Below are 12,500 nucleotides of genomic sequence, written 5' to 3'. Positions count from 1 at the left end.
AGAAATCGGAGGACGGGCTCATTGCAATGCATGGAATGGAATGAGGAGCGGTATCGTCAAAAACACGTGTTTTGATACCATTCCTCATTCCGTTCCGTGCATTACAATAAGCCCGTCCTCCGATTTCTACCTCCACCAGCCTCCCCTGGTAAGCAGCCTCCAGCATTCTCCACTGACTGTTTGACAGTGTTCCCTGTCCTCTCCTCTCCATCCGGGACTTCGTTGAGGAACTAACTGTAACTAATGTAAAGCGTTGACCCTCCCTCTCCTCTCCATCATCAACATTGACACAGAGATGCTCCGGCAGTCCCTGCTCTCCCACGCCCGCGAGGCTGTAATCATGTACTAATACAGTACACAGCTAACGTATCAACCCTCCCCTGTCTCCCCTCCCCCCCTCCATCAGGATTACATCGAGACAGAGAAGCTGTTGAGCCTCAGTAACGTCAACCAGGAGTGCCTGCTCTCCTACGCCCGCGAGGCGGCGGACTTTGGCACCAACTACCAGCTGCCCTCGCTGGACTACGCCCACAACCACTACGGGCAGCCGGACGTGGCCATGTTCGATTTCACCTCCATGTACGCCTCGGAGAACGCCGCGCTGATCAGGGAGAAGCACGGGCACCAGCTTCTGGTGGCGCTGGTCGGGGACAGCCTACTGGAGGTGAGGGGCTGGGGGTGGAGGGTTTGGGATGGAGGTTTGGGGTAGGTGTGGTTGTGGGTGTGTGTGTGTGCGTGTGCACGTGTGCGTGTGTGTGTTGACTATTCCCTCCCTCTGTCTCCAGCCCTTCTGGCCCATGGGGACAGGCTGTGCCCGGGGCTTCCTGGCTGCTTTCGACACAGCCTGGATGGTGAAGGGCTTTGCACAGGGCAGGACCCCCCTGGAGATCCTGGCTGAGAGGTAGGGCAGACTGGAGGAGAGGGGGGGGCTGGGGGACAGGGGAGGGAGGGAGGGCCTGGGGGAGGGGTGCTTTGGGGTTATTAGATTGAGTATGTATTTGTTTTGACATGTATGTAGACAGCTAGGTGACATTCACCTTCACTCTGATAATAAGAAACCGGTTTCAGGAACAGGAACATAGCTGCCAGTTGTTTAAACTCAAATAGTTCTATATTCTTTCAAATATTTGGTTTTGTTATTAGTGTAATTCATGGTGATTTGAAGCTGTTTACTGTCTATGCTGACAAGTCAGTTGATGTTTGATCAGTTGGTCAAGTGCAGAAAACGATCCGCTTTTTGTACAAATAGAATTAGACTGATAATCCTATTGAGAAAATGAATAAGTATAGTTATATTCATAATAAGAAGAACAATAAGAATAACAGTACTTCTAATTAATAATATGTAATGTATGGTTCCAGGGAGAGCCTCTACAGGCTGTTGCCCCAGACGACCACGGAGAACATCACCAAGAACTTTGAGCAGTACACCCTCGACCCGACGACACGCTACCCGAACCTCAACTCCAGCTGCGTCCGCCCACAGCAGGTCAGCGCTACCAGACACTCTGTCACCCGTTCACATGCTAAGCTAGCTAACGTCACGTCATTGAGAGAACAGCTCACACACACAGACGACCCGTACAGGGAGAGGGGGTATGATTATGTATGAATGAACGTATTCCCTCTCCGTGCTCCACATCCCTGCTGTCCTCCCTGGAGACCAGTGAGACCTCCAGAAAAACAGGTTGCAAAGAGTACGGTGTTGTTCATGCTAAAACAGAGAGCTAGTCACCCATTCACTAACGGTGGACATGCTAAGGGAGTTAGCATCATGTCGTTGACTTTGAGAAAAAGAGGTTGCGCAGAGTACAGTATGTGATTGTCATGTTATATGTGAATACTTAATGTCTCTCTGTCTCTCTCTCTCTCTCTCTCTCTCTCTCTCTCTCCCTCTCCCTCTCCCCCTCCCCCTCTCCCTCTCCCTCTCTCTCTCAGGTGCGCCACCTGTTCCTAGACGGGCTCCAGGACTCCTGTCCTCCAGACAGGGGTGGACCTACACGGAGATCTGTCAATCTCTCCAGGAAAGGTGAGTTCACCTTTACCTGTTCGTCAGCACAGACTGTTGGTCTGAGGCCTAGCCTCTACTCCTAGCTGAGGCCACTCCTCTGAACTCACCAACGCTGGGAAACACATCAACTCTGTGCTGTACTGTCAGTAGAGGCTGGTGGAGGTAGAGGCTGGTGGAGGTAGAAATCGGAAGAAATGAGGACTGGTGTGTGTTGGATGCCATTCCTCAGTCCATCCCACGCATCACAATGAGCCTCGTCCTCCGATTTCTACCTCCACCAACCTCCCCTGCTGTACATTTCTTTATGTGCAACATTATGAACATTTCCCGTCTCTGAACACACCTTTGCGCCCCCCCCACCTCACCTGTGAGTTAATACCAGGAGACACGGTCTTTATCGCCATAACAGGGCCGACACACCCACCCTGAACAAAGGCTGTCTGGTCACGTTACACCGTGCACGGTCAGACTGCGGTCAGGTTACCTGCGGTGAGGTGAGGTCAGACATGACCAACAATAGCGTGTGTCTGCCTGACCTACCTGTCCACACCCCGCCCCTTATCTCTCTCTCTGACAGCCAGGTGAATCATAGGATGGATTATGTAGACCAGGGGAGGCTGGGGGAGGTAGAAATCGGAGGACGGGCTCATTGTCATGCATGGAACGGAACGAGGAATGGCGTCAGACATGACCATGTTGGAAAGCTGTGTGTGTTCTATATGACACATGCCCCTGATGTAGACATACGTCATACAGAACACACACCGCTCTGTAACATGGAAAGTAAGGAGTCATATCAGCTCTATTCATTGAATTTCTACGTCTACAACATCCAGTATGTTGCATTCTCCTGAGATGTGGTTGATGGTCCTCTGTTATGTGTTGGGATGTGATTGTGTGTTGTTTTGTGATGTGATGTGATTGTGTGTTGTGATGTTATTGAGTGATGTGATTGTGTGTTGTGATGTGGTTGTGTGTTGTGATGTGGTTGTGTGTTGTGATATCAGTGGTTCTGCTCCCTCCAGAGTCAGACGTGCGGCCCAGTCGCCTGCTGACCTGGTGCCAGAAGCAGACGGCGGGGTACCGGGGGGTGGACGTGACGGACCTGACCTCCTCCTGGAAGACCGGCCTGGCGCTCTGCGCTCTCATACACCACCTCCGGCCTGACCTCATGTGAGAGGAAACACACACACACACACACACAGACACGGAAATACACACACACACACACACACACACACACACACACACAGACACGGAAATACACACACACACACACACACACACACACACGGACGTACAGATACACACACACACACACACACACACACACGGACGTACAGATACACACACACACACACACACACACACGGACGTGCAAACACACACTCACAACAAACACACACAGACACCATTCTAGCCTTGTCAGTACAATCACAGGAGGACAGGGTCATTCTCCCCCATGGGCCTGTATCACATGTTATGGAACAGAGAACAGTGCCATTGATTCTACGTCTCACCTCTGTTAGACTGTTCCGTCCGGGATTCAGAACTAGACTGTAGCCCACTGTGTGTACTAGGGGAGGCTGGTGGAGGTAGAACATCGGAACGGAATGCATGGAACGGAACCAGGAATGTGTGTGTGATACCATTCCTCGTTCCATTTCATGCATTACAATGAGCCCCGTCCTCCGATGTTCTACCTCCACCAGCCTCCTCCTTTTGTTTTGTTGTTTGTCCACACCTCCACGCCCAGACGTTGACCCTGTGTTCACTCTGGAGATCATGAAATCATGAAGAGATGATGAGAGATACCGGCCCCTCTGTTGACAACATCCACGCCTCCAAACGTTTCCAGTTGACCCAAGCAACGTGTGTGTGTGAGGAGTGTGTGTGTGTGAGGAGTGTGTGTGTGTGTGAGGGGTGTGTGTGTGTGAGGGGTGTGTGTGTGTGAGGGGTGTGTGTGTGTGTAGGGAGGAGTGTCTGTGGGGTAATGTGAGTGGGCTGAAGGCACAGCCATGATGACCTCATTCCTTTAGCTCTGGATCATGATTGGATAATTTCTCACCTTAGAACGAACACGCACCCACACACACCACACACTTTCCATCTCTGTGTCACAGGTAGATGTGATTCAACAGTTGACTCTCCTGAATCACATCCTTATAAGGGGGTGAGACCTGTTGCCCATGTTGCTATGGGCGGTAACTATGAGCCTCGGGTCAGATCTCACCTTTCAGCTGCTGTTGGTTCACGAAGTGGAATACTACAACATGAATCCATTCATCTCAACGGTTTTTGTCCCCTAATATTTGAAATGCTTGAATGAACACTTTATTTGTTTGTTTGGAGCAGCGGAGGCTGGTGGAGGTAGAAGTCAGAGGATATCATTGTAATGCATGGAACGGAACGAGGAATGGTATCAAACAGGTGTGTGTTTGATACCATTCCTCATTCCGTTCCATGCATTACAATAATCCCGTCCTCCGATTTCTACCTCCACCAGCCTCCCCTGGTTTGGACACTTCATTTGCAACACAGAAGCAACACCTTCTAGTAGTGAAACCTACTCTAATGCCCCGTTCTTCTGGCTCTCTCCCTCTGGCCCTCTGGTCCTCTCCCTCTGGCCCCTCTCCCCCTGGCCCCTCTCCCCCTGGCCCCTCTCCCTCTGGCCCCTCTTCCTCTGGCCCTCTCCCTCTGGTCCTCTCCCTCTGGCCCTCTCCCTCTCCCTCTGGCCCTCTGGTCCTCTCCCTCTGGCCCCTCTCCCCCTGGCCCCTCTCCCCCTGGCCCCTCTCCCTCTGGCCCCTCTTCCTCTGGCCCTCTCCCTCTCCCTCTGGCCCCTCTCCCTCTGGCCCTCTCCCTCTGGCCCTCTCCCTCTCCCCCTGGCCCCTCTCCCTCTCCCCCTGGCCCCTCTCCCTCTGGCCCCTCTCCCTCTGGCCCTCTCCCTCTGGCCCTCTCCCTCTCCCCCTGGCCCCTCTCCCTCTCCCTCTGGCCCCTCTCCCTCTGGCCCTCTCCCTCTGGCCCTCTCCCTCTCCCTCTGGCCCTCTCCCTCTCCCTCTGGCTCCTCTCCCCCTGGCCCCTCTCCCTCTTGCCCTCTCCCTCTCCCCCTGGCCCCTCTCTCTCTGGCCACGCTCAGTGACTACGACTCCCTGAACGAGGGCGACTCCGCCAAGAACAACCAGCTGGCCTTTGACATCGCCGAGCGGGAGTTTGGCATCCAGCCCGTGACCACGGGGAAGGAGATGGCTGTGGGGCAGGAACCGGACAAACTCATCATGGTCCTCTACCTCTCCAAGTTCCACGAGAAGTTCCGCATGTCCCTGAGGCCCAACGCAGGTAAGACCGCTCGGTGGGGGGGTGGGGGGGGGGGGGGGGTCGTTGAACTCTCACCTCTGACTCGTACTCGTACCAGAGTACTGTCCCTCATGGATCTGTTAAGCATAGGGATGGGTGAAAGAGCCTATGCTTATACCCATCCTATGCTTTTAGATCCAAGGGTGGCGAGTTTGCACAGCATCAAATCCAGAATCTGGTGCGCTGTAGCTACTCTGGGGAACCCCTCCTCAGCTCGAATCAGCACCCTGACCACACCAGGGGAGGCTGGTGGAGGTAGAAATCGGAGGACGGGCACATTGTAACGGGATGAGGAATGGTATCAAACGCACACCATTCCATTCCACTTCGTCTCTGGCCCCTGAGAATCACTGTCTGACTGGGCCTTGCGTTGTCGCCAAATTCTAGTCATTCCTGAAGCCTCAAAATGTGAAAAAATCAACTCAGCAATGTGAGGCTGTAATGGGACCCGGAGGTCAGATATACTACGACTTCTTCCATTCTTCATATTGAGAACCGTCTGCTGTTACTGGCAGACCTTCCTCCAGCCGTTTTATTGTTTGTTTTACTTTAACGTTTTGTGTCTCTGGAGCCGTGAGGTTTCCCAGGCCCACAGCCGGCCTCTCAGGGTGGGGCTGAGTGTAGAACCCAAGAGTGTGTGACTGGACTGTTTATGACTTGTAGTATTTTCACCTGTCACGATGGGGTGGAAGCAGTTCCAGGGGAGGCTGGTGGAGGTAGAAATCGGAGGACGGGCTCGTTGTAATGCACGGAACGGAATGAGGAATGGTATCAAACGCACGTATCACAATGAGCCCGTCCTCCGATTTCTACCTCCACTAGCCTCCCCTGCCCTCACAATAGTGAGGCCAACACCATCTGACAATACTATGATGAGTCTTGTGTATTGGAGTCATTTTCCAACAATGGAAATGATCGTCTCCGGCTACGATCACATGATCTCAAGATGGCGTCTGAAACACCCCCAGACCCTGGTTGCCCTCTAGGTTTCCTTGGTTTGACCCCAGGAAGCGGGGGGTTCAGTCTGGCGTGTGTGTGAGGGGGGGTATCGCGTGTCAGGGCGTCCGTTAACAACAACACACTGATGTGCTTTGTCTCAGGGACGAGGGAAACGGACGAGAACAACGAGGAGTATTCAGCAGAGTCGGCAAACTCCGCTCACAACTTAATGAACCAAACACAGCCGAGAAAGAGGATCCCAAAGGTGGGTATCTACCTTACCTTTACCCTTCACTCACTCTCTCTCTCTCTCTCTCTCTCTCTCTCTCGCAGTCTCTCTCTCTCTCTCCCTCTCTCTCTCTCTCTCTCTCTCTCTCTCTCCCTCTCTCTCTCCCTCTCTCTCTCTCTCTCTCTCTCTCTCACTTTTGCTCTCCCTCTCTCTCTTGCAGTCTCTCGCTCTCTCTCTCTCGCTCTCTCTCCCTCTCTCCCCCTCTCTCTCCATCCCTCTCTTTCTTCCTCTCTCTTTCTTTTTTCTTTCTCTCTCTCTCTCTCTCTCTCTCTCACCATCCCTCCATCTGCACGCGTGTGTATGATGTTTGTGTCAACATTTAGGTACAGTACGGCAAGTGGCAGGTAGGGAAACCCACTCAAACCCAAAAATGCCAGTAAATCGTATGAAGAAATCGAAACGTAGATTAGATAAGGTATCAAGCAGAGACAGAATGATAACCCCATGAAAGGCTTGCTGTCTTATCAATAACCCTAACAATAACCCTGGCAGTTTACTGTACTATAAATGGGCCATCTTTGATTTGAATGAATGGATGAACATTGATATGAATGGGTGAATATCAGTGGAGGCTGGTGGAGGCAGAAATCGGAGGACGGGCTCATTGTAATGCATGGCATGGAATGTTGAGTCGGTAGAGCATGGCGCTAGCAACTCTTAGGTTGTGGGTTTGATTCCTGCTGGGACCATCTATACTGAAATGTACGCACTCACTGCAATGTAAGTCGTTTTGGATAAAAGCGTCAGCTAAATGGCATTTATTATTATGATTATTATTATTTGTATTATTATTAGGTGGTGAATACTGATGTAGATGTCTGCTGTGTTTGGTCTGTTTCCTCACAGGACGACAAGAAGCAGGAGGACAACGACCCCACCAACAAGAGACGAAGGAAAGGCAACCACTACCTCGAGGAGGTCGGTCATTCATTCACTCATTCATTCATTCATTCATTCATTCATTCATTCAGGGACTCCCCTGGTAAAATAAAGGTTAAATGAAAAAAAAAAAAATGAAAAAAAACATTTATTAATTCATTCACGGTTTATTTGAAAAGGGACAGATGCAATACAAATGCTGAGACGTTGTATAAATGTGATGCAAAGGTTATGATTGGACTGTTGGTGTGTCGATAAGGGAGTAATAATTCTTTTGGTCTTCTCTTCCTCCCGGCTGGCCGTGGAGCAGTTGTCCTGTCAGAGTGCGCCCCCTGTAGGCGAGGGCGGGGAGCTCAGGGAGACTAAAGTACGCTCCATGGCCACTCAGCTGCTGGCCAAGTTTGAGGAGAATGCAGCCAGCTGTGCTTTGAAGAACAAGGTGAGCAGCTCTGTGTGTGTGCGTGTGTGTGTGCATGTGCGTGTGTGGGTGCGTGCATGTGTGTGTGGGTGGCGAGCTTGTGTGTGTGTGTGTGTGTGTGTGTGTGAGAGAGAGAGAGAGAGAGAGAGCCTGCACACTACACCGCTGTGCAGACAGCATAGAAAACAACCTCCTGAAACAATGGTGGCAATGGTGGTTGTGGTTGGTACAATGTGGTTACACACACACACACACACACACACACACATTCTTACTTCCCCTGCTCAGAGCTCAGACAGAGAGGTCACGTAGTGTCTGGCTCAGTATGTCTTTTTCATTTTCTGTGCTTCCTGTGAGCAGTGTTCTGTAGTTTCAGCCAGGGTTGCTTGGGGTCAGCCAATTCTGACGTCGTCATGTTGTAAATACAGATAAGCATGGTTCTGTGAGCTACACAGTGGAACTGTGCTCCTACGGGACCTTCCTGCCCTGAGAGAGACTGGGGGAGAAGAGAATCAACAACACCGTGAACTTAACACAGCTTCTACATCAGCAGTAGACTGGAACCAGGGGAGGCTGGGGGAGGTAGACATCGGAGGACGGGCTCATTGTAATGCATGGGACGGAATGAGGAATGTCATTCCTCACTCGTGTTTGACACCGTTCCTCGTTCCATTCCGTGCGTTGCAGTGAGCCCTCCGTCCTCCGATGTCTACCTCCGCCGGCCTCCCCTGACGAGAGCACACATGCCTTTTAAATCCACCTCTGCTGAGTTGCTGCTGGTCTGCCATCATAATCCTGTCTGAATACACGCCTTTGTGTTGTAAGACCATAAGTTGTGACCTCCCTCTCCTCCCCTCCTCCACCCTTCCTCTCCTCCTCCCCTCCTCCCTTCTCCTCCCCCCTTTCCTCTCCTCCTCCTCCTCCCCTCCACCCCCTCATCCGCCTCTCCCCTCCTCCCCCCTTCCTCTCCCCCTCCTCCCTCTACTCCTGGGCAGCTATAAGCTAGGTTGGGGGGGGGGGGGGTTGTCAAATGATCAAACCACCATCTGCACCCGCACATTTACTGGGGGTAGCACTGGGGGTAGCACTGCATTTATTTTCCCCCCTGCTCTGTCCTGCTCATCCACATCTCTCCTTCCTTCCTTCCTTCCTTCCTTCCTTCCTTCCTTTCTGATCTGTCTGTCTGGGTCGCCAGTCTGACTCTGACTCTGACTCAGACTCGGACCCTGACGACGCGACCCCCCCTTCGACCCCCTCCGTGGACGCGACTGAGAACCCTCGCTTTGCTAAGCCCAAGGACCTGCCCCCTCCCCCTCCTCCTCCACCCTCCCGCCCCAAATGGCAGGTACAGTCCAGTTCCCCTCACCTGTGCGTGTGTGTGTGTGTGTGTGTGTGTGTCACACCTCCAAGACAAGCTGTCCCTGCATCATCTAGAAACCTCCAGTACTGTACGCACAGCCTCCGATGGAGCGGTTGATGACACCATTAAACCATCCAATCGTGAATAACAACCATGCCCTTTCAAGTTTCAAGATTATTGTTACGTCTCATCCACAAGTACAGGGAGTAAAATTCTTAGGCTCGGTTCCATGACAGTGCAGCATACAAAAAAATAAGCCGTAGAATAAGCAGTAGTAGTAAATGAGCAGTAGAATAATACAATATAAAGAGCAATATAGAGCAATAAAATAAGGTCAATGTTTTGACCAATGTTTTAAAAACGACACTTCATCCTACAAGCATGGCCACCAGAGTACATTGCCAGTGGTGCTGTGTGGTATTAGTAGTATGCTGGTGTTGGTAGTTGAAGACACCCTACAACTTTCACCATCGATCTCCAGCTGAACGTTGACAAAAGCCCGTCTTGCTCCGCTCACAACAACTCACCAACTGCCAAAGCATTCCGGAACACTCCTACACCACCTGGAGTGCCAAGTGTTTAATGTGGTGTTTTACCTAGCAACAACACTTTGATTGGCTACGAAATGAAGCATCAGACTCAAAAATGCGTTTTTGGTGAATAAGGTGTTGACAATTTGGGCGACTTTATTCACCCTCGGCACAGAATGAGTTAGTCGCTAGAGGCCAATGCAGCCTTCACACATACTGCTGTGTGTGTGTGTGTGTGTGTGTGTGTGTGTGTGTGTGTGTGTGTGTGTGTGTGTGTGTTCTCAGCCGTCCATCTATCTGAGGCTGTTAGAAGACCCTGTCCCGGTGGTCCAGCCCAGCCTACAGCTCATCATTCCCACTGTCAGAAGCCCCTCTCCACTGGACGATCAAACCCACCAATCTCAAACCCCTCCCCCTCGCCCACGGCTTCGGCCCTCGCCGCCGCCCCGCACACGGAGCCCTGAAGCTTCAGAACACTCAGACTACCCCTCTCCTGATAGGCCCTCTACTCTGGGCCTATCAGGGTCCGGCCTGGGGCTGGGGGAGGGACAGCAGCACCTGCAGAGGCTGGAGGACAGAATAGTCCAGGTGACCTGAGACCTGTCTCTGTCCTGTCTGTCTGTCTCTGTGTGTCTGTCTCTGTCTGTGCTGTCTGTCTGTCTCTGTGTGTCTGTCTGTCTGTCCTGTCTGTCTGACTGTGTGGACACTGGCTCAGTTCCAATATCCAAAATTCTACAACTAGCATGTAAGTGTGGCTATTGGAACATAACCTCTGTGTTGTGTTACTGTGTGGAAATAGATGTAATTTCCCCATTCGTCACAGTAAAACTCTATTGTGCTCTGGCCACATAAGTCTAGCTCTATCCCCAACAACAGGAACAGAAACACCATTGTTCCAAAGGTACAAGTTGCCAAATAGTGTCGTGTTTAAATATCCCAGACCATCAGGTGATTACCTCTTCTATGCAGTATTTCTCTCATTTCTCTTCTCTTTTTTTTTCACTCATTTTGGGTAAATGGGGTTTATTGTTTAATGTATTTGTTTGCACACAGAAAACCCAAAATGTGTTTATTATATTGTGAAATTACCTCAGCCTAATCCAGAACATACATTCACAAAAACAGCATTCAGATGTTGTCTTTCTCACTTTCCTGTCCTGTCCTGTCCTGTCCTGTCCTGTCCTCTCCTGTCCTGTCCTGTCCTCTCCTGTCCTGTCCCGTTCCTGTTGGTGTTCTTAAGAGGAAGGCTCAGAGTGTGTCCACTAGGGAGTTTAACAGGAAGAGCATCAGGGAGAGGGCTGTGCTCCTGTGCTCCATGTTCCCCGGTCCCAAGACTCCTCAGACTCCTCAGGTGAACGTGTGGTGCTGTTGACCCATGTCTGCTTACCTGCCTGCCTAACCCTGTGTGTGTGTGTGTGTGTGTGTGTGTGTGTGCGTGTGCGTGTGTGCGTGCGTTCGTTTGTGGCCCCAAGAGTGAGGAGGTAAATGTGTGGTGCTGTTGACCCTCACCTGCCTGCCTAACCCCAACAGACAGAGAGAGTGTGTGTGTGTGTGTGTTTGAGCACTACCGACACTACCCGTCATCTTGTGAAGCCCTTTTTGTGAAGGTGGTTATCAGGTTGTTAATCCATGTGAAATAGACCCTGGCTTGATGACTACCTGGCCTGCTGACTACCTGGCCTGCTGACTACCTGGCCTGCTGACTACCTGGCCTGCTGACTACCTGGCCTGCTGACTACCCCTCTGTCTCTGTGAAGGTGGTTATCAGGTTGTTAATCCATGTGAAATAGACCCTGGCCTGCTGACTACCTGGCCTGCTGACTACCCCTCTGTCTCTGTGAAGGTGGTTATCAGGTTGTTAATCCATGTGAAATAGACCCTGGGCTGCTGACTACCTGGCCTGCTGACTACCTGGCCTGCTGACCACCCCTCTGTCTCTGTGCACGTGTTCTGTTCCTCATGCATATCTCCTGCATCAGTTGTTGTGGCTGGGAAGAGCCGGGCGAGATGTCTTTACCTTTTATCCTCTGTATCCTTCCTCCGCAGACGGATCTCTCTACCTCTTCCTCCTCTCCTCCTCCCCCCTCTCTCCCGAGAAGCTCCCCTCCCTCTCCCTCTCCCCCTCCCTCCCCTCCTCCCTCTCTCCCTAAAAGCTCTCCTCCTCCGATCCACCCTGTCCCAGAGCCTGCTGCTCTCTCCTGCTTCTCCTCCCCTCCTTCTCCCCCTCCTGCCCTCCATGACGAGGCCCAGGACAAAGTAACAGCACCTGCCTCGGCCCGGAGACACACACACATATATACATCCATACATGTCATCTAGATTTACATTTACTTTTTTGGACATTTAGCGGACGCTTTTATCCAAAGCGACTTACAAAAAGTACATTTGTTTAAAGTAAATGAATCATCTACACAGCAGTCATCATAAGAAAAATAATCTATGCTAGGACCAGGGGCTATTGTCAGTCAAAATGCTAGAAGAAGGCAGGATTATTATAAAATTAAAAAAAATATATTTTCAGAGCTGCACAGATATACAGTAGTCTACTGTATACACAAATCTGCCTCTGTCCCTGTTCTGTGTCATGTTCTACCATGTAGTTAATCAGTAGTGACCCACAGTAGTAATGCTGATCTACTGTATTGTTGGTCGTAGAGCAATGGATGTTCTGCTGACTCAAGCTCAAGGATGATTCGAAAGCCAATCGAACGGTCTGAGAG

At 51.3% G+C, this 12,500-nt stretch overlaps 1 protein-coding gene across 1 annotated transcript in view; it reads left to right on the top strand.

Moving 5' to 3' along the window:
- Positions 1-12,500, top strand: part of mical2b (microtubule associated monooxygenase, calponin and LIM domain containing 2b) — a 52,608-nt gene that overhangs the window by 32,664 nt on the left and 7,444 nt on the right. The window contains exons 8-16 of the mRNA XM_083667100.1: positions 407-664; positions 786-901; positions 1,363-1,489; positions 1,939-2,029; positions 3,037-3,184; positions 5,148-5,347; positions 6,466-6,569; positions 7,440-7,511; positions 7,783-7,911. Of these exons, the coding sequence (XP_083523226.1) occupies positions 407-664; positions 786-901; positions 1,363-1,489; positions 1,939-2,029; positions 3,037-3,184; positions 5,148-5,347; positions 6,466-6,569; positions 7,440-7,511; positions 7,783-7,911 (1,245 nt within the window). The remainder of the gene's footprint in view (positions 1-406; positions 665-785; positions 902-1,362; positions 1,490-1,938; positions 2,030-3,036; positions 3,185-5,147; positions 5,348-6,465; positions 6,570-7,439; positions 7,512-7,782; positions 7,912-12,500) is intronic.

This window comes from Argentina silus (genome assembly GCF_951799395.1).
Source record: "Argentina silus genome assembly, chromosome: 3".
NCBI lineage: Eukaryota > Metazoa > Chordata > Actinopteri > Argentiniformes > Argentinidae > Argentina > Argentina silus.
The sequence above is the reverse complement of the archived record's forward strand: the minus strand, read 5'-3'. Positions and strand labels throughout refer to the sequence as shown.